This window comes from Ailuropoda melanoleuca, chromosome 2 (genome assembly GCF_002007445.2).
Source record: "Ailuropoda melanoleuca isolate Jingjing chromosome 2, ASM200744v2, whole genome shotgun sequence".
NCBI lineage: Eukaryota > Metazoa > Chordata > Mammalia > Carnivora > Ursidae > Ailuropoda > Ailuropoda melanoleuca.
Window position 1 is genome coordinate 27,964,188 of NC_048219.1, and position 21,967 is coordinate 27,986,154.

At 44.1% G+C, this 21,967-nt stretch overlaps 3 protein-coding genes and 1 pseudogene across 9 annotated transcripts in view; 2 read left to right on the top strand and 2 right to left on the bottom strand.

Moving 5' to 3' along the window:
• Positions 1-4,218, bottom strand: part of ECHDC2 (enoyl-CoA hydratase domain containing 2) — a 20,863-nt gene extending 16,645 nt beyond the window's left edge. For 4 of the 6 annotated variants that reach the window (XM_019795845.2, XM_034652839.1, XM_019795844.2 and 1 more), the window contains exon 1: positions 4,004-4,218. In XM_019795845.2, coding sequence (XP_019651404.1) covers positions 4,004-4,136 — 133 coding nt within the window. In that variant the 5' untranslated portion in view covers positions 4,137-4,218. The other 2 variants (XM_019795846.2, XM_034652845.1) reach the window with 1 other exon arrangement.
• The window catches only part of ZYG11A (zyg-11 family member A, cell cycle regulator), a 100,292-nt gene extending 94,577 nt beyond the window's left edge, over positions 1-5,715 (top strand). The window contains exon 17 of the transcript XR_004623079.1: positions 5,659-5,715. The gene's annotated coding sequence lies outside the window, so the exon portion shown is untranslated. The remainder of the gene's footprint in view (positions 1-5,658) is intronic.
• Positions 5,716-9,407: 3,692 nt separating this feature from the next.
• Positions 9,408-10,050, bottom strand: LOC100464642 (annotated as a pseudogene).
• A 1,891-nt stretch (positions 10,051-11,941) lies between these two features.
• SCP2 (sterol carrier protein 2) overlaps positions 11,942-21,967 on the top strand; it is a 112,776-nt gene continuing 102,750 nt past the window's right edge. Inside the window, exons 1-2 of one of the 2 annotated variants that reach the window (XR_004623085.1) lie at positions 11,942-12,098; positions 21,345-21,402. Coding sequence is in view for 1 of the 2 variants with exons in the window: in XM_011220396.3 (XP_011218698.1) it covers positions 12,030-12,098; positions 21,345-21,402 (127 nt within the window). In the remaining variant the exon portion in view is untranslated. The remainder of the gene's footprint in view (positions 12,099-21,344; positions 21,403-21,967) is intronic. The other variant, XM_011220396.3, reaches the window with a different exon arrangement.

The window sequence follows — 21,967 nt, forward strand, 5'->3', positions numbered from 1 at the left end:
AAATAAAATAAAATAAATAAAATAAAATAAAATAAAATAAAATAAATAAAATAAAATAAAATAAAATAAAATAAATAAAATAAAATAAAATAAAATAAAATAAATAGAAAGAAAGAAAGAAAGAAAAGAAAAAGAAAAGAAAAGAAAAGAAAAGAAAAGAAAAAAGAAAAGAAAAAAGAAAAAAGATAATGTCCATAAGTGCTTAGCCAGAGTTTGGGGGTACAGTGAGCAGGAAACAGGCATAGATGCTAGGGAAAATTCCAGGATTCAAGAGAAGGAAAGAACTTCAAACTGGGAGCTATGAGGAGCCAGACAGGGTGTCTTTGGGTTTCATTCAATTTGTACTACTACATATCAGGTCCTGGAGAAATAGAGAGGACTCAGCCATGGTCCCTAAGTTTTTAGTTGAGCCCTGATTCTGAGAACATTGCCCTTGCTGGACCTCTGCAGTGGGGATAGGTCTGTACCACACTGTCTCCACTCTTACCAAACCCACCATGCCACTGGCTGATAATTAACTTGGCAGCTGACCTTGGGTCACTGCTTTCTGGATGGCCTAGATCCCAGGTTAGGTAATGTAGGTGGGAGTTGTTGGGGCCAAGGGGAGGCTGCTTTGGGCCACTTTGGCATGAAGATTATTTGAGTTAAAAAGCAATCAAAGATTCAGGAAAAGCTCTTTACCTCCCCCACAACTGCCTAGAAAGAATTTAGATAGAGGATCTGATCCAGGAAGAGAGCTATCACCATAACTCCATTACACTATGAACCAGGTATGATAGATGGGGAGGAACCTAGCAAGACCTGTGTGTTTGCTGTTGTTAAGGTTTATTTATTTGAGAGAGAGGGAGAGCTCAAGAGAGCAAGCAGGGGGAAGGGGCAGAGGGCGAGGGAGTGAAAAAGTCCAGCATGCTCCTTGCTGAGTGCTAGGCCCAACCTCAGTATCCTGAGATCACGCCCTGAGCTGAAACCAAGACTCAGAAGTTTAACCCCTTAACCAACTGCTATCCAGGTACCCCATGGCCTGTTCGATCAAAGTCCTCTATGTCCCATTGTTTCTGGGTGGACCAGCAACGTTTGTTTACCAAACATTTACTCCTTTTCATCTTCCTGTGAATTATATTCCTTCCCTTTCAAGTTCCAGATCCCTACCCTCTTTTCCTTGGTTCAGAGTGACATATATATTTCATTTTACCTGTTTTTGGAATCTCCATGTCTGTGTGAATTCCCGGTACATACAAAATTAAATTTGATTTTCTCCTATTAATCTGTCTCATGTCAATTTGATTCTCAGTCCAGCTAGAAAGACCTGGGACAGAAAATTCTTGCTCCTCGATAGAGTCAATAGAAAGCACTGTAAGGGGCTCCTGGGTGGTTCAGTCAGTTAAGCGTCTGCCTTCGGTTCAGGTCATGATCCCAGGGTCCTGGGATTGAGCCCCACATCAGGCTCCCTGATCAGTGGGGTGGGGAGTCTTGCTGCTTCCTCTCCCTCTGCCCCTCCCCGCTGCTTGTGCACGCATTCTCTTTCTCTCTCAAATAAACAAAATCATTAAAAAAGAAAAAAGATAAGCACCGTAAGGTATTAGAGACCAACTGGTTTTACAACCCCTTACTATCTCGAGGGGAAACTGAGGCCCAGAAAAGAAGAGAATGTGCCTAAGTTAAGAGCTGGACCCAGCTAGCAGCCCTCACTTCTGAAGAGCTAAGGACCTATGAGAGCGACAAGTCCAGCTACACGGAAAGTGCAGGGATAACGGGAGGGGAAGGGGTGTCTAATTCCAGAGGGACTTATATAGGCAGAGAGGAAAGAGAATTCAAGTGAACAAAACAGAGATGGGACAGTTTAAAATGAACCCACCACTAGAAGAGGTGAGATGGGAAGGTCAGGTTGTGGTGGGGCATCTTGAGCGCCCAGCTAAGGAGCCGAGTCAGCCATAAGAGCCCAGAGTTAGGTTAAGCTAATCCCATTTTCAAGGACAACAGGTAACCAGGTAAAAACTGCTGTGGTGCCATCCCCTCAAGTGGAAGCAGGAGCTGTGGCCTCTAACATGAACAACCAATGACCCCAAATCACCACTGCGGGGGTGGGAGGGTTTCTCCTTTGTGAGCCTCCTCCTCCTTTTCTCTGTGGAGAAATGACTTTCTCCTGACTTCTATATGCCCTCTGGCAAGGGCAGAGGCTTAATCCACTGATCCTTGTTTTTTCTGCATAAAATATTCCATCATTTGCAAGTAAGCCTTAATTTGACATGTGATTGTGTGTTTTGTAAAAATTGAGGCACACGTCTGTGTTTCAGGCCACTGATTACCAAACAGGTAGTAATCACTTAATAGTTGAGAACAGAGGTTTGGAAATCAGACCTGGTTTAAACTGCTTAACCTATGCCTCAGTTTCTTAATCTGTAAAGTAGGAAGAATATAACAATCTCAAGGCAGGTGCTGTTGCGTTTGGCAACGAGGTAAGCATGAGAGTAAGCCCCAGCAATCCCACCTGGCCCTTTCTTGTCCAAGCCCTTTCATGTCTGTGTGGGGGATGCACACCAGGGAACAGTACATGAGAGCAGGGAGCAAGAAACTAGATTTACATGGCAAAGCAGCGCTTTAAAACTTAGAATTAAGCAGGGAAAAAAGGAAAAAATACGAGATATATAGTATGACCCCATCTATGTACATTAGAACTATGTAAATTAAAACACGAACTATGTTATATCAAATTTAGGGAGAGGGATTGGTATTGGGGAGAAAGTAAAACCAAGAAAATGGGTATGCCCTGATGGTAACGGCCATCAGACTGAGGTGTGTAACGCCACTGAATGCACTTTGGTCTCCTCTTACCCCCCAAAAAACAACGCAACAGGTGCAATCGAAAATGTCCTCTGCCCGCTGATGAGGGAGCAGAAGGCAAGCTGAGGGCAAAGCACAAGCTAACCCCGGCAACCTCCCACCCCCCACAGTGGAATATGTCTGACATTCCTCAGGCACTCCCTGCTGCCCTAGAACAAAGGAAAGGGAAGAAAACAAATGGTTAACTGATGGGGATCACAGTCCTGCAGGACTTGAGTCTCCATCCGTTTGCAGCTGCCTTAATGATTTGTAAGAGAAAAGCAATCTCCAGATTCAATTTGCATTCTCCATCCGTTTGCAACTGTCTTAATGATTTGTAAGAGAAAAGCAATCTCCAGATTCAACCTATAGATTCAATTTCCTGGAGCCCTAACATTACCCACCCCTCCATAGGATAGAAAATATTACATAATCAGTCACGCCTCACAACCCCAGTACGCTCTTTCTGCCCACGGGTCCTGTCCCTGTGCTTTAATAAAACCACCTTTTGCACCCAATTCGTATCTAGAATTCTTTCTTGGCCATAGGCTCCAAACCACATTGCCAGTGACCAGCCAGAACTTTCTCTCTTTGACTCAAAAAGGCACAAAAGTCGGCCAGCGTGGTGAGGGCCAGAGCGCAGGGACACGTGCCCAGCTCCTGCCTCTCCGCTGCTCTCCCCTCCTCCCTCCGCCGCCCTAGGGGGCGGCGGGATTGGCTCCGCCGCCTCGCCCTCCGGGAACCTAGCCAGGACTCTTGGCTGGGAGGGTGCACAGGGCTTTTAAAGTTCCTGGGGTGGAGGCTGTGGCGCTTGGGGGAGGGGGCGTCGCTGGTGCTTAGTCGTATTCCTGAGCAAGTTCTCCTCCCCTCCTTCACAGCCCCGGGCTATCGAATGGGGGACTGAAGGGACTTAAAGTTGACTTAGAGTTCCACCTAAATTAGGGTCGGGCCGGATAGTAAGATGGTCACTCACCTCCTCGGCCTTAGGAAAGGCTTGGGGAGCCTGGACTGGGCAACCGCAGTGGGGGATCAAATCCTCAAACACAGTGCGCACGGCACGCCTTCCCCTTACTGGTCCGTCTTCCCGGGTGTAGTGGGCGCGCCTGGCCGGGGCAGCAGGACCGGGAGTCCGGCTCGGACCCGCTCCGTCGCCTCCTGGGCGCTCCCGGCGCAGCGCGCTTACCTTGGTCGCGCCCGGTGAGGGCGCGCACTTGGATCTCCGGGTCCCCAGTAGGTCGGTGGGAGACGCAGCTGCGGGTCCGAAGGGGACTCCAGGGGCGTGGAAGGCGCAAGACGTTGGTCAGGGCGCGCAGCATCTGGGCGCCGGTTGGGAAGGTGCCAAGAGCCCCTCCACTACTCCCTCCGCTCCGGGGGAAATCTCGCAGCTGTGCCCCAGGATTTCGCAACTGCTCCTCCTACGGGCGGAGAGCCCAAAGCCCTTCTCTATGCCTCTTGCCTTTAGGAGACTTGCAGCCCTGGCTAGGCAAAGCCTACCCAGGTCCGCCGTGTGATTTGGGGCAAGGATGACAACTTCTTTAAGTGTCAGTGTTTTAATCAGTAAAGCGGGGATCATAATAGTGACTACCGTCAAAGATAAAGGGGGAGGCTAGGTAAAGTCGTGAGAACAGGTTTTATTCAGTAATATATAATATACTACGGCAAAAGGGACTGTCCAGTGTGAACTGAACTCAACTTCTGTTCGTACAGAGGTGACTGAGAGTTTTATTTTTTAAATTTTTTTAAAGAATAATTTATTTATATGAGAGAGAGGGAGAGAGCATGAGCTGGGGGAAGGGCAGAGGGAGAGGGACAAGCAGGCTCTCCACTGAGCACAGAGCCCCATGTGGGGCTCGATTCCGGCACTGGGAGATCATGACCTGAGCCGAAGGCAGACACTCAACCAAGTGAGCCACCCAGGCGCCCCAATGAGAGTTTTAAAGGGAGAAGGCAGGAATATGGAGGTGTGAATGGGACCTGTGTAATAGAGTCAGGGAAGTGACAAATCACAAAAATCATGGAAGGCGTTTGGCTGAATGAAACGCGACTGGGTTAGCTAAGGGAGGCTTATCCAAACTTAGGCTCCCACAGAAACTGAGGGTGCGGGTTGTCTTCAGGTGTTGGCTGGAACAAGCAGGACATTCTTTTGGCAGTGTTGACCTTAAAAATAAAAGTTATTTTAACAGCAAAAATTGTTTATTTGGGAATAGCAGAGATTGCAATTTGAGACAAACAGGAAACAGCCATAGGCTAGTCCAACAGAGGAGATAAATGATATTTTGTGGAGAAGAAGTTGGGCGGGGTTGTTTTGAAATCAAAACCCTATGGAGAAAAGCAGGAGTTCAGGGTAATGAGGCTTTCTCATTGGCTGAGCTGCTGACCTTCTGGATTTCTTGAAGCAGATACAATGTACATCCTCTCCTGAGGGGTCTCTGATTGACAGTTCTTCCTGTAATTGATGTCCAGTGGTGTGGCACCAGATCTCTGCCTTCTAGCCTCCTGACTGCATTTTAGTAAGGTTTCTCTTTATTAATTTCTACAGCTGGCTTCTATTTTCTCATGCAGGCACTTTAAGGGGGGCTAGGATCATCTTAGGAATGTGGCCTGGAGTTGCTGCAAACTATATTAGTGCTTAAGTCTTTGTGGGCCGAGGCAGAGGCCTAGTAGAGAAGTGGGCTCAGAGAAGTGTGGCTAGAGTCTGGCGAAAAAGAGTATCTTTGTCACTATGTCATGGTGGTATTATGATGACTGAATGGGGCTGTGTGAACCTTACTTACACAAATGCCCAATAAATGTTATTTCATTTTAAAAATGTCATTTCTTTTTTTTTTTTTTTTTTAGATTTTATTTATTTATTTGACAGAGATGGAGACAGCCAGCGAGAGAGGGAACACAAGCAGGGGGAGTGGGAGAGGAAGAAGCAGGCTCCCAGCAGAGAAGCCTGATGTGGGGCTCGATCCCAGAACGCCGGGATCATGCCCTGAGCCGAAGGCAGACGCTTAACCACTGTGCCACCCAGGTGCCCCTGCAAATGACATTTTATAGTACCTCTGAAGTACAAAAGGCAAGGACGTCTTTTAAGTATGTATCAGACTGTTCAATTAAACCAAAATTTTCCATCGCATTAAGTGGATACAAGGAACAAATTTCTGGAAGGGACAGTGGTGAAATGAGAAAAATGATCTGGATTCTAGCACAGACCGTAACAGTCTGTTTAGACATTAGTCCTCCTATCTTCAAAATGAGATCAGAGTAGCCTACTTTAGATTGTTTTCAATGGTTAATTCCATGATTCTAATCAGGGAACCCTAAATAGTGGCCCGCAGGAGGCATCTGGCCATCTGGTCGTCAGACTGATTGGAAGTCATGGTATTTAGAGAAGTGACCCACGAAAAAAATCAGTTGAAGCTGAGTGAGAAGCTTCCTTTTCAAAAGGGGAATTGATTTTCAGTTACAGCCCAATCCAACCCACCAGACTTGTCCCTGCAGATACCTGCATTTGCAACATCTGGAATGAATGGCCTCTGCAACCCGTTCCAAATCTCAAACTCTACAATTTAGTTCCAGAGACAGTGTGTCTGAGTTTCTATCACACTCTGCCACTTGCTGGCTGTTTGATTTGGGGCAAGTTAACTTCTTTGAGCCTCAGTTTCTTCATTTGCAAAACGGGGTAATACCACTGACCTCGAAGGGCTGTTAAGCTTAACGAGGTGTTGCGTGGCAGCGCTTACAGAGTTCCTGGAACTGAACAGTACTAATTATTAACATCTAAGCTCAGAAAGAGCGTATGCCCTCGTCTTCCCCCACCCATCTTACCAACTCCGTTTTCCCAGTACCTGACGACCGCACTACCCAGGATGACGCTTACTACCATACTAACTCCCAGATTTCACAGTTCCACATCCGACAAAGACACCGCCAAGAGCTCCCTTAAGACCTCTACTTCTTTTTCTGCTCTAAACCTCTTGTAAGGCCCCGGCCTGTGCCGGATTCCTACACAGCTCTGCACGGTGGCCAAACCACTGACTACTCCCCTTAGGCCCTTCTACCGATCCCGGACCAGTAGGGCTCCCTTTCCCTCTGACCAGAGACCACCTGGGTCAAGGAGTGGTGGCCCCGGGCTCTCTTGCCTAGGATTTTGTCTGGGGGAGCCTCCGGAGAGACGGAAGAGTAACTGCCCGACCAACCCTCCTCCCTAGAGGGTGCTGTTCCAGGTGCTCGAACCATAAGCGGTCCCTACATTGTTTGCAGTTCCCCTGGTTACGACGGGGTTCCTGACCAATGGCGGTGGAGCCCCGCGGATTGAGCCCGCCCCCAAAGGGCGTGACGTCACGCCAGCCCTCTGGCACTCCTCCTCTGATCTCTAGGTCCAACCCGCCTCCCTAGGCTGCCCATCGGTGTGTAGGCGCACTGGAGGGCCCTTAGTGTCCTGGTGCGCAGGCGCCCGGGGAGCTGCAAACTGAAGTAGGAACAGACGCCCTGGAGTCGTTGTTGGACCAAGTGGCCCTGGAGGGGGTTGATGGCCTGTCTCTGCCCGCGCTATGGAGCCATCTGGAGACGCCAGTGCCTCCCTTCCCGCGGCCTTTGGAGCCTCCACGCAGGAGTTCCTGTGGTGGCCCTTGCCACGCACCCGGGCATCAGCTTCTTTTATAGAAGGTTGGGGAGCCTGGAGTTGGGGTGCCTGGGTGGCTCAGTCGTTCAGCGTCTGCCTCCGGCTGGGGTCATGATTCCATCGGGTTCCCTCCTCAGCCGGAAGCCTGTTTCTCCCTCTCCCACTCCCCCTGCTGGTGTTCCCTCTTTCTCTGTCTCTCTCTGTCTCTCTCTGTCTCTCTCTCTCTCTCTCTGTCCAATAAATAAATAAAACCTAAAAAAAAAAAAAAGCGACCCGACCTCTAGCTCCAGGACCGGTCAGCGGCCAGGCCCAGAATCTGGCGTCTTGGACTTCAAGTTTGAAACCAATGTCCAGCGGACTGTGAACATTTGTTAATAATAATTTATTTATTTGTTAATAATTAATCTGAACCCTGTCACTTCTTGTTCTATTTAGGGTTGGTAACCTTGTCTTATCAGCCAATCACATTGCTCTTTATTGGCTAATCAGAGTTTCAAGAAAGAACTCTACATTTAGTAAAAGCCTCTTCAGTGCCTTGCTTTATGCTAGGCTTTAGGGATAGGCAGGAAAGGGGGAGATTCTTTGCCCCTTCTCTGAGCGGCCAGGGATTTTACTAAATTGACCTAGTCTTAGCCCAGCATTTCTTTACCTAACCCATTGGGGGCTTCCTAGGATCACCCGGAAGAATCTTTCTAAATATTGATGCCGGGGCTCTACTCCCAGAGGCTCTGATTCAGTAGGGAATGGGGTCTGGATATGGATGTTTTGAACCTATGGTGATTTTTACTGGAGGTGGTATGGTGCGTATAATCTGTATAACTTCTATAAGGCTTTTTGAAATAGTGAAAATCGCCTGTGAACTCGAGGTCCATTTGGTTCAATTTCCCTCCTGGTGTAAAGCTGCCTCCTGCAGTATCCCTGAGACCGGTCAGCCTCAATTTGAACACGTCCCTTTCCCCAGAGACTGGGGACTCAGCCCCCACAGAGGCAGCATGTTCAGCCTCAGAACACCTTCACTTGGCCCAAGTCTTCCTTTGGTCTTTCCTTATAGCTAACCCTGTTTCCCCTCCTGCACAATGGCTCTTCAGCCAAGGAGTTTCTGATAAATGAACACCTGGCCTTGCAGTCCCAGGAACAATTTTAGGAGATTTCCTAGAGGGAGTGAACTTCCAGCTGTTCTGATGCTTTATGTCACAGGGAATCTGTAAGGGGCTCATCACAGACCCATAGGGCAGGAAGGCACCTCTTTATACACACGTACCTCTCGGGTTTTTGGTTGTTGTTGTTGTTGTTTTTGATAGTAGTTATGTTCTAAAAGTTGCTGTGAACATTAAATTATTGAATACTGAACCATTGCTCCTAGGAAAAATACAGGGTTAGACTTCTGCAAGCCTCTGGTTTTGTCAACCTATCAATACCTAACCTTCCTTGTTTTATGTTTCCGTTTAGAGGCACCTTATTTAATATATAGTTGATTCATTAACATTGAACTCAAGGCCAGTCACACTATAACTGATGTCTGAACTAAGTTTATCTAACATCTACTTTCTTCATAAGGCATATCATACCCCCCCTTTTTTTTTAGCAATTAACTATCTTGGTTTAATTAATCATATTTCATAGAAGTGGAAACACTAATTTCTCCTTTATATGAATAACCCAAAGCCCTATAAATCACAATGCAGAATACTATATGAAAGAATTCTCATAAAAACTGGCTCTTTTTCATCATGTGGCAACCGCTGTAGTTTCCTCTTACTTGTACAGCAACTGACTGAGTACATATTCTTCTTTGTGACCATCTAAATTTAGGTAAGTACAAATGACAACAAAAATTAAAATTTCATCTTTAATGAAATGACCTTGGAAATAATGTATATTTCCATGACACCAATACTACCGTTTTTGGAGTCACAGTAAAATACACAGAATTACATCTGTAATTAATATGAATGCCAACATTCTGAGCAATAATTTGTTACATGGCAAACAAAATCAAGAAAGCAACCATCAAACAAAAGAGCTTCAGACAAGACAACTTCTAGGATAGCATTTGAGAACAGCTGCTGCTTCGGTGAAAGGTTTCTGGCATAACTGATGACAAGGCTGCCAGAGACTGTTCCAATACCAGCACAGAAAACAGCCACTTCCACTGTTGCAGCAACTGCACCAATAAATTTGGCAGCAGTATCCATGTTTCTGCTGATTGCACTGGTCTGAAACTCCCTTTAGATTACTGAGACACACCATTCTGGGTCCCGTTAAATATCGGAGAGCCTTTGTGAGGTTACTTAACTTCTATTACTGCTACTATCTAGCTTCTGAGCAAGATAACACTGATGTAGAATTTGGTCTATATGCAACTCTGGATCCAACTCGGATCAGAGTGGGTATGCAGGTGAGCTTTTTGCTGCAGGCAAACATCTTATGCAGGGCAATGCAGCTGGAGGACCTGGGTGACACGCTACCTGGTCTCCTCTCCCGAGCTTCCCTGCTTCCTGAGGGGTGCCTGCCGCAGCCAGATCAAAGGATTGGCCCCTATCATGCCCTTCTTGCACTTAGGAACACTAGACAGCACTCCAGGCATTATGCTTGTGTGCCATTTTAAGCAGCAAAAGTGTAAACAAAAACCACAAAAACATGAAAAATGTGGGACTCAATAGATCATGAGACAGATACTCGTTTGCAGCATGAGAGTTGAAACAAGAAGGCAGACAGGACATGGTATTGTTTGACCTTAGCTGGGAACAGATGCCTGGCGCAACTCAAAATTTTTTGCTACCTCAAAAGCTCTTTAAATATTGATTTTGGGGTTATAAATGAATTTTTGTGAGTAGGCAAATTTGTAAATTCGGAATCAGCAAATAAAAATCATCCTACATGTATGTGTATATATATATATTCCTTCAATTAAATGCTAAAGGTTTTGTTGCTGTCATTCATTTCCTCACAAAACAACGTATGGGAATTGGTTTGTTAAGATTTCAAATCCACTTGTTTATGACTTAAATGCACTTGTTTTGATCTAAGGGTGAATTTGGGAGGCCATATGAGGATGATAACAGCCGAACTATTGTGCGACCAAGTCCTTATAGATAAGAACATGTGGAGAAGCAACTGTGACATAATGGATATTTAAACTTTAAATATCAAGAATTTATGAGGACTTACTGAGACTGTTTGGTCTGGGCAAGGCTACTCTTTGCTGATCTCTAAAGATCTTGAGACACTTGGTCCTGTGGTGGACAGGTTATTCTTGGTCCTCAGTGGTGTTAAAGACACAATGGTCTGAGGAAGAGAAAGACATCTCTTCCTGCCTTGGCAAGGCTAGTCTTTCTTGGTGGTGGTCAACAGGGTGCCAGCTAGCTGTGTGCCCCAGTAGCAAGAAACCTAAGCTGGCAGCTGATTCCCACCTTAGTTGGAAGGATTGATTCACAGAGGACCAACTCGTAGACAGCACATCACAAGTAAACTTGGACTTTATTTCTTCTCATTTTTGCCTGGAACTATAATGTAATTAATCTATCTTTTGTTTGGAGTATGTTATTTCTTAACTAGCTTATTAAGAGACATTAACCTGTATGCTACTGGCTTGTGAAATATTACTCTTATAAATTGGAATCCTTACAGGGAACCTGTGCTACCTGAACTATTGGCAAAGACCAATCTCAGTGTCTGGGCATAATCTGCTGGAGCGAAACAAGAGTGAGTTTCAGAGATTAACAAAGGTGGTCACATAGCAAGTAAATGAATTTTGGTTGTTTTAGACATATGGTAAAATACGCCCCATGCTCTGATTGGTGTACAGCCCTATGAGTTTTAACACTTGCACAGACTTTTTTTTTTTCTTCCAAAGATTTTATTTATTTATTCATTTATTTGAGAGAGAGAGAAAGCGAGAGAGCGCACAGGGAGAGTGGGAGGGGGAAAGGGAGAAGCTGACTGACTCCCCGCTAAGCACGGAGTCCCAGGTGGGGCTGGATCCCTGTACCCTGAGATCATGACCTGAGCCGAAGGCCGTCGCCCAACCGACTGAGCCACCCAAGCGACCCTGCACTAACTGTTGTAAGTACCAACACTAACAGGATACAGAACAATTACAACATTCCACAGATTTTTCTCAGGCTACTCTTCTGTGAGTCTGGTTTCAGGCCAACCCCTGCTCTCAAGTCAGTCTCAGGCGCTACTCCAGGCCACACTCCCTCTCATCATAAAGGACTTAACCCCGAATGGCTGGACTAGGTTATAAAGCTTTTTTCCGATGTTTGATGTGGACTTGGTCTCCGACCCGCTCGTGAGCCGGGGACCAGAGCTTCGCGGACAGAGCACTACTCAACACGCCCTTCCGCGAAGGAACGCGCGCTGCCGGGTCCTCTGCGCTCGCGCAGGCGCCCTTCTTTCTCCCTCCTCACCTCGCGTGCCCACCCCCGCCCCCTCACCGCCTCACCGCCTCACCGCCTCCTGCCCCGCCCCTCACCGCCTCCTGCCCCGCCCCTAGCTCTGAGTGATCGCCGGCGTCGCCTCCGCTTCAGTCTGTGCGCGCTCGCGTTAGCTGCGTCAGGACCTGCTGCACCCGCCTCTGTCCTGCACGACCTGAGCCATGCCTCTGGCCGCCTCACAGTCTTGGCCCCTGCGCCGGGTGTTCGTGGTGGGGGTTGGGATGACCAAGGTAAACAGAGCCGCGGACCCCCGGAGGTGGGCTCCCTGTTCGGCTATGTCCGGGAGAGGCCGAGGAGTGAGTCCCGAGGTGACCGGGAAATGGGTGCCCAGGTCAGGGCCTGGCGCTGTCCGGTGGTTTGTCCTTCCTGCCGGGAGGGGGGCCCCCGGCATCCCACTGCTCAGCTTCGGCTTCTTGGTTCTTGGAGACTCGGATGGGTTCTGGTTTAGGGTTGTCTCTGAAGTGTGGTAATGTCTGGGGGTTAGTCCTGTTGCCATTTCTTTCTCGTTCCTCCTTGCCTTTTCTCCCTGGATCAGAGTTGGTGACAGACACCAACATAACCCAAAGTCCACACCTCCTTTGATTCTGAGTGGAATCCCAAGGTATGTGGACCGTTGATGAGGCAAGATCTTTCTCACACTGGAAAGGAAAGCAGGTTGGGAATGTCCCCAGCTCTCCACACCCAGGAATACTCTTTTGAAGGATCCCTTTACGGTTAGAAGTGAGGATGAGGAGGAGAAACAGTGCTGTTCAGTGTCGTGGCACAAATGGCAGGTTTTCTGGATCCTCTGACCTCCTTTCTGTTCCTCAAGCGGTACTCTGGTTCTTATGAAGCCAGGGTCCCCCAGTCTCATTTCTCGACACCCTCACCACTCCCACGTTCTAGTAATGCCAACTGCTGTTAGTTTCACCCCACACTCTTGTTTTATGCCTCTCCTGCTTTGCTTCTCTTGATCTCACTACTTGTACTTGGGTTGACTTCTGTGCGTTTTTAAAAGACCGTTTAGATCTTATCTTGATCCTCCTGACCTTTGCCGAGCCCTGTACTTTGCGTCGGTGCGGATACCCCCCCCCCGCCCCTCGTCCTTTTGGGAAGTTCAAATTACACCACTTCACTTTCACAAAAGACCTACGTTACTACCTATTTTTGTTAACTAGCACCCAGCATTTGTTCCGCAGGGAGTTGTTACAGAGGCAGTGAGCACCCCAAGCAGCAGCCAGAGCGGGACTGCTGAGCTCCTTCCCTGAAAATACACTCAGCATCTCAGCATTAAGCTGCCATAGCTTTGTACTGTGTCTGTGAGCATCTGTGCTTTATCTTGATTTATTTTGTACATTCATTATCATGGTGAGTCCTAAGGTATCAGAAAAGCCTAAGAGGTGATGTTTTGGGGTCCAAGAACACTCAAAAATATTTCCATATAAGTTAATGGTAGTTGCTTCTTCACTTTATGCCATTTCAGTTTATGGAAGTTTTCGTAGGAACACTATTTTTTTTTAAAGATTTTATTTATTTATTCGACAGAGATAGAGACAGCCAGTGAGAGAGGGAACACAAGCAGAGGGAGTGGGAGAGGAAGAAGCAGGCTCATAGCAGAGGAGCCTGATGTGGGGCTGGATCCCATAACTCCGGGATCACGCCCTGAGCCAAAGGCAGACGCTTAACCGCTGTGCCACCCAGGCGCCCCAGGAACACAATTTTTGATAGCAGGGGAAACCCATACTTACTATGTTATACTAAAGTTCTCTTTATATGTTCATATTCTTCCTTAGAATGTAAACTCCTCCAAGGTGAGTACCATGTCTAATTCGTTGCTGTCTCTGGAACACCTTGAAAGTGCCTGGTGCCTGAAGATCCTAATGAATGTTAGTTGGACGGTACTAAATGGATATACTTTGTGAAAGAGAGTTTCTAAGGAGAAGCTCTCTTTCTGAGAAAACAGCTTATAGTTTTTATTATCTTACCAAATGGGGTGACAGTACATAATTTAATAAAATCATGTAAGTAGAAAAGTCACCTAATCATTATAAAGCAGATACTTGGAGCTCATCCTATCGTTTCATGGGAGAGGGGACTTCTAATATAGGTGGACAGTAAAAGCTTTTTAAGTATGACATTAATGCAGTCAGATCCCGTTGAATACTGATTATATTGGCTGTGTAGAAAAGCACAGAACTTTCTAACCCTTTGGGATGTAGTTTGTTTCTTTTTCCAAGTTAGGAGCTTGAGGTGTGGGCAGTTTTAGTTACAGTATTGAGGGAAGAGACTGGGAGTGTGAAGAACAGCTTTATTAATGTACTTATTAGGCCAGTTCCTTCTAGGTTAGATATTTTGGAACTTGGGGCAGGGTTTGATGAAGAGGGAGAAACTTATCTAGTAGGTTTTAAGCTCTATTGGTAAATCTCTACTGGTTGGATTCCTGTGTTACAGTTCTTAATTTGAATAGCTGAGTTCCTGATACAACTTGAAGTTCCCTTCATGAAGTTTTATTATCAGTGTAGGACATAAGTTAGAATTCCTATGGTGGGTGTTGATAGCTTTTAATACAACTAAATCACCACTACCACCAGGCTGGTAGCAGGCCAAGTCCCTTTGCTTAGGCTGCCTACCTTCTGAGACGCCCTTTTTTCCATAGATTTATGTTCTACCTATTTCAAGAACTGATCTGACTTCATCTATTTTGGCTGCTGTAACAGCAATACAAACAGAGTGGGTAGCTTAAAAAACAAATACTTTTTTCTCACAGTTCTGGAGGCTGGGAAGTCTGAGATTAAGGCACTGGCAGATTCAGTGTTTTGTGAGGTCTTGCTTTCTGGTTCATAGACAGCTGTGTTCTTGCTGTGTCCTCATATGGCAGAAGGGGTGAGGGAACTCTCTGCGGTCTCTTTTATAAGCATTTTAATAACATTTGTAAAGGCTCCATCATTATGACCTTCCAAAGGCCCCACCTCAATCATTCAGTCATGTTGGGGATTAGATTTCAATATATGAATTTTAGGAGGACACAGACATTCAGTCTATAGCAGAGTCCAAGTCCTATGTTTTCTTAATTCTATTTCTTCAAATTGCTCTAAGTTATACTGGTTACCTTTTTTTGAAATTCTGGTGCCCTTGTTGCTAGGACCAAATAATTAAGCACTTAATTTTTCTAATTTTATGTGTGATAATTTCATGACCCACAGAAGAAATACATCTTACATTACAACCTCATACACACACACACACACACACACACACACACACAACTGAAACAAGTTTGCTAAAGCAACACTTATTTGGGAAGCTCTAGGTCAAATGTTCTAGGTTCTTAAACAGATACGTTGAGAGGAAAAGAAAGTAGTGGAGGAGGACCTGTAGATTAAAAAAGAATTAGAAGACCCATAAAATTTTGATAAATGAGCAAGACTAAGCTGTAGTGTCTACAGATACACATGTGGATGATAAAATTATGAAATATTAAAAGAAAGTGATTACTGTTAGAGTAAGGATAGTAACTACTATGGGGGTGGAGATTGAGATTGAGACAGGACTTAGAGAAGTTTCTGCAGGAGAAGGCAAAGTTCAGTTCTTTTGGTGTGGGTGGTGGTATCAAAGGTTAGGGAAAGACACAGGCTAGGTAAAGAATTAGGACGGATTTTAATCAGTATAATGTTATTGGGAAAGGGAAAAGTCCCGTGTGAAGTCAACTCAATTTTGATCTATATAGAGGTGACTGGGTGTTTTAAAGGGAAAATGAGGGTATAGGGAATGAATTGGGGCTCAGTAGTGTCAGGGAAGTGAAAACTTACAAAAAGTGGGAAGAGGGGCTTGGTCCATGTGAAATCCATCTGGGTTTGCTAACTGACATTTATCCAGACTTAGGCTCCTATTCTCCCACAGGGACTTAAGGGACAGGGACCCTATCTTCTGGTGTTTGTGGAAACAAATAGTAACTTTTTTTTGGTAGCCTTAAGGGACTTTAAGTAGGGCTAGGATCATCCTAGGGATGGGGACTTGAGCTACTAGAAACTGTGTTAGTGTTTAAGTCTTTATAGGCCAAAGCCAAGGCTTAGTGAGGAAGGCTCAGAGGAGCCTGGCTAGAGTAGAAGGCGAGAAGAGAACTTTGTCAGTGGTTGCAAGAGTGTTTGCCTTACAATAATTTGTTAAGATAATATATATATTTACTTTTATTACTTAAATAAAAACGTTTTTAAAAGCTAAAACTTAAATTTATTTTTATTTTTTTAAATTTTTATTTATTAGTGCAAAATGGTGGTTTTATTAAAGCATGGGGACAGGACTCATGGGCAGAAAGAGCTGCTGCCTGATTTACTTATTTTTAGATATATCTATTCATTTGAGAGAAAGAGTGAGAGAGAGAGAGAGTGTCAGACAGTGGACAAGCAGGGGCAGGGGCAGAGAGAGAGGGGAAGCAGACTCCCCTCTGAGCAGAGAGCCTGATGCAGGGCTCAATCCCAGGACCCCAGGCAGGGCTCGATCCCAGGACCGCACATGGGGCTTGATCCTAGGACCCTGAGATCATGACCTGAGCTAAAGTCAGAAGCTTAACTGACTGAACCAGCCAGGTGCCCCTAAAACTTTGTTTATTATTATTGTTTTTTAAAAGTTTGTTTGTTTATTTATTTATTTATTTATTTATTTATTTATTTATTTTTAAGTGATCTGTACACTCAGCATGGAGCTTGAACTCACAACCCCAAGATCAAGAGTCACGTGCTGTACTGACTGAGCCTGCCGGGTACCCCCAAAAGGTTAAAACTTTTAAGAATGAGACAGTTGATAACTCTAGAAAAAAAAATTGTACCATAAAGGAAGTGTAATCATAGCACACAACTTTTCCCAGCATTGAGAAATATTTACTTACTAAGGTAAACACTGACTGAGTACTGATTTAATAAAAAATTATTTATTCAGTTGTGTAAGTGGGATGGGGGAAGTGTAAATGTATATGTGAGGGGGCCTAAGAGACCTAATCCTCATTGGCCCTTATTGGAGATTATGATATAATTTCTTAAATTGTTAAAGAAATAATCGTATAAGAATATTTAGAAATATGGCAGTTTATAAAAGAAGAAACATCTAAAAGAATTAAAAGTGGATGTTTGAGGAGCAAGTAAGACTAGTGCAGGGAGAGTAGTGAAACAGGATTGCTGTTTTTATAAGCCTTATGGTGCTTTTTGTTTGTTTTGCATTTCTTTGATCAAAAACAAACAAACAAACAAGCCAAACTAAGAAAGCAGAACATTACCAGCACCTCAGAAATCTTCTTTGTGCTCTTTTTCAGTCACTGGCTCCTCACCTGCAAAGGCTTACCATTACCCTGACTTCTGACCTTTAATACTATAGATTAGTTCTGGCTTTATCATTCAACATTATATTTGTAAGATATCCATAATTTTAAAAAAGATTTTATTTATTTATTTGAGAGAGAGAGAGAGAGAAAGGGAGGGAGAGGCAGAGAGGGGAGCAGACTCCCTGCTGAGGAGGGAGCCAGATGTGGGACTTGATACCAGGATCGTGACCTGAGCCGAAGACCGACGCTTAACTGACTGAGCCACCCAGGTGCCCTGAGATTCATCCATAATTTTATGTGTAGTTATAGATTGTTCATTCTACTTGATGTCATGTAATTCATTGTGTGAACATACCACAATTGATCCAATCTGCTGTTAATGGATATTTGATAGTTTCTTTCTTTCTTTTTTCTTTTTTTCCATTTGGTAGTTTCCACCTAACCATGCTTTTAATTTTGAAGGAGTAATAGTGTATGTGTTTATTTGCTTGACCAACTATTTAAAAATTGCCTTGATTTCAGCAAGGAATGGGAAACTGCAGTTATTTCACTACATCGATGATAATTTAATCATTAATTGGTATTACCAGTTGGAGCCTAGCATACTGCTCTATGTAAGTGCTCTCTATAAAATGATCTGACTGTAGCTAGTGAACTGAAGAACGAGTAGGGGGAGAACAGGAAATTTCTAGATACCGAATTGGGGGATTACGAAGGGTTCCCTAATTCAGGAATTATGAAGAAATTGGATGGGACAGATATGGGAACAAATGTTAAATGTTTTCTTTTGGTTCAGTTCAACGAGTATATTTTGGCATTGCGCAATGAAATGTGGTATTATGTCAAGTCTCTATATAGTATTTCAAACAGGGTTTTGTGACTCACTGGGAGATTGTGAAATCAATTTTGAAGGTTTCCTTTAGTCTTAAAAAAATTGAAATGGAATAGGAAATATTGTATCAATATAACAAGGATAAGTATTTCATGAAAATTTAGGTTCAATTATGTATGTATGTATATATGTGCTTACTGGGTTTTGTCATAATATGTGTTTTATGGTGGTTTGCAGTCAAAATTTTTTGAAAGCCATTTTTTGTCAGCACCCCCACTGACTAGCAAACCAGTGCACTTCATCTAATCTGTCACCCAGTTTGGTAGATTTTACTTCCTTTATGTTTCATTTCTTCCCCCCTCCCTACCTTCCTTCCTTCCTTTTTAAAGATTTTATTTATTTATTTGAGACAGAGAGAGAGAGCCTGAGCAGGGGGGCAGAGGGAGAGCGAGAAGCAGGCTCTCCACTAAGCAGGGAGCCCAACCCCGGGGCTGATCCCAGGACTCTGGGATCATAACCTGAGCTGAAGGCAGATGCCCAACTGACTGAGCCACCCAGGTGCCCCTTCCTTTATGTTTTTAAGTCTGTAGACTTTTTCCATCCTTTCTGCTGTTATCTTAGTCAACTCTCACTTGGACTGTTTCAGAATTATTTGGCCTCACTGCTTCTAGCCTATTCCTTCATTCATTCTCCACATTGCATCTAGAATGACCTAAAATCAGGTCTTATTCCAATCTCTCTCTCTTTTTAAAAAGATTTTATTTATTTATTTATTTATTTATTTATTTATTTATTTATTTATGAGAGAGAGAGAGAGCCCAATGTGGTAGTCGATCCCAGCACCCTGGGATCATGAACCGAGCAGAAGGCAGGTGCCCAACTGACTGAGCGAGCCAGAGCACCCTCCAGTCGTTCTCTTTTTTAAAAAAATAGGGCTTTATTTTTCAAAGCAGTTTTAGGTTTACAGCAAAATTGAGCGGAAAGTAGAGTTCCCATATGCTCCCTGCCCCCACACATACCCAGCCTCACTCACTATCAGCAGTCTGCACCAGAATGGGGCATTTGTTATAATCAATGAACCTACCCTGACATATCATTATCACTCAAAGTCCATAGTTCACATTAGGGTTCACTCTTGGTGTTGTATATTCTAGGTTTGGACAAATGTATAATGACATGTATCCATTATAGTATCATATGGAATAGTTTCACTGCCCTAAAAATCCTCTGTGCTCTTCCTATTCATCCCTCCCTTCCCTCAGCCCCTGACAACCACTGATCTTTTTATTCTCTCCATAGTTTTTCCTTTTCCAGAATGTCATATAGTTGGAACTAAACAGTATGTAGGCTTTTCAGATTAGCTTCTTCACTTAGTAACATGAATTTAAAATTCCTCCGTGTCTTTTCATGGCTTGATAGTTCACATCTTTTTGGTACTGAATAATATTCCATTGTTTGTATTACCGCAGTTTGTTTATTTGCCTAGTAAAGACATTTTGGTTGCTTACAAGTTTTGGCAATTATTTAAAATTACTATAAATATCCCTGTGTGGGTTTTGTGTGGACATAAGTTTTCAACTCATTTGCATAAATACCAAGGAGCACAATTGCTGGATCATACATAAGAGGATGTTTAGTTTTACAAGAAACTGCCAAATTGACTTCCAAAATGGCTGTACCATTTTGCATTGCCACCAGCAATGAATGAGACTTCCTGTTGCTCCACATCCTTGTAAGCATTTGCTGTTGTCATTATTTGGATTTTGACCATTCTAATGGGTGTATAGCAGTATCTCCTTTGTTTTTTTTTTCCCCAGTCTCTCTCTCTTTTTTTTTAAGATTATTTATTTATTTATTTGAGAGAGAGAGAGAGTGAGCGAGAGCAAGAGAGAGAAAGAGAGAGAGAGCAAGTGGGGGAGGGGCAGAGGCAGAGGGAGAAGCCGGCTCTCCACTTCAGTGAGAGCAGGGAGCCCGAGCAGGGAGCCTGATGCGGGGCTTATCCTGAGACTCCGGGATCATGACCCTAGCTGAAGGTAGACACTTAACTGACTGAGCCTCCCAGGTGCCCCCAGTCTCTTTAAAAAAAAAGAAAAGTCCATTGTCTTTAGCATAAAGCCCAGACATCATAGGAAGGCATATAAGGTCCCTTTCGAGTCGGCTCTAGAACCAGACTGTCTGAAATTTCAGCTTCACTACTTAATTAGCTGTGTGTCCTTGGGCAAATTACTTAATATCTCTGTACCCTAATTTTCTTTTTTTTTTTTTTTAAGATTTTATTTATTTATTTGTCAGAGAGAGAGAGAGAGTGAGAGCGAGCACAAGCAGGGGGAGTGGCAGGCAGAGGGAGAAGCAGGCTCCCTACTGAGTAAGGAGCCTGATGTGGGACTTGATCCCAGAACCCTGGGATCATGACCTGAGCCAAAGGCAGACACCTAACCAACTGAGCCACCTAGGCGTCCCTGTACCCTAGTTTTGTTATTGTAAAGTGATGATGATAATATACCTACCTCGTAGGATTGTTATGAGGATTAAATAAGTTAATACATGTGAAGTGCTTAGCATAATGCAGAACACAGTAAGTGCCCAATAAGTGTTAGTAGTTATCATCATTTGGTCCTAAGTTACTCTTCTGTCCCTATCACTTGCTGAATCTTATTTGGGCTTCAACCTCTGCAACATAAAATTGTTTATAGTACCTAGATTGAGCCATATTCTCTCGCTTCTAGGCCTTTGCCCTAGAATTTTTTTTCTCTCACTTGGCTAACTCCTACTCATTCTTAAAGACTTAATTTATTTTATTTTTTATTTTTTTAAAAAGAGGGTACTATTTTATTTCACTTTATTTATTTATTTTTTTTTAAATTTTATTTATTTATTTGACAGAGAGAGAGAGACAGCCAGAGAGAGAGGGAACACAGGCAGGGGGAGTGGGAGAGGAAGAAGCAGGCTCCCAGCGGAGGAGCCTGATGTGGGGCTCGATCCCAGATCTCTGGGATCACGCCCGGAGCCTAAGGCAGATGCTTAATGACTGAGTCACCCAGGCGCCCCTTAAAGACTTAATTTAAATGTCAGTTCCTCTGGGAAGCCTTTCTCGTCCTCCTTCTGAGGCTAGGTAGTTTTCTCTCCCAAATTATTATGTACTTTAGGATACTATAGTATAAATGCCTGTTTTCCATTGGACTGGAAGCTCCCCGAGTGCAAGGACTGTATATTATTTATTATCAGAGTCCAGGAGCATGATAGGTATTCAGTATATTTTTGTTTAAATTAATTGATAAATGAATTGCAGTGCTCTGTTGTGAGGAAAATCTAACTATATTTGCTTCTATTTATTATCTCCTATATTTTTAGTTCTTGAAGCCTGGGCTTGAGAATTCAAGAGACTACCCCGACTTGGCAAAAGAAGCAGGTAATATAGAAAATTTAGATCTTTGAACGTTGGAGTTATTGTGTCGTCTGTCTTGATTGTGGAGCCTTGCAACCATAAAAAGAAGACTGGGTCAAGGGAGAAGAACCTATACAGACAATTGCCTAGTGATTCATTAGAAAGGAAAAGGGAAAAGAGCTTGGGCATTCTTAGCTAGATAGTCAGGGCAAACAGTGGCCTGTGATTTTATGTACTGTCCACCTCTTTGCTGGGACATCAAAGGGCTCTGTGGGAGTCTCCCCCTCACCCCCACAATAATGATACTCTTTCCAATTTTGTCCTTTAGATGTGCAGTGGAACCAGAGATGAGTAAGGACCTTGAGGTTAAGGAGCTTTAAGACTTTGGGATTTAATATATTTATAGTTAGGTATACAGTTAGGACAGAAAATGGTAAGTATCAAAAAGGAGGTATGAAAAAGTAGTAGCTTAGAGGAAGAAATGTTTACTTCTGAATGGTGAGATGTGAGAAGACTCGATGAAGGATTTGTCATTTGAATTGAACATAGACTATTAGAGGTAGATCTACTCTGGGAAAACTCTGAACTT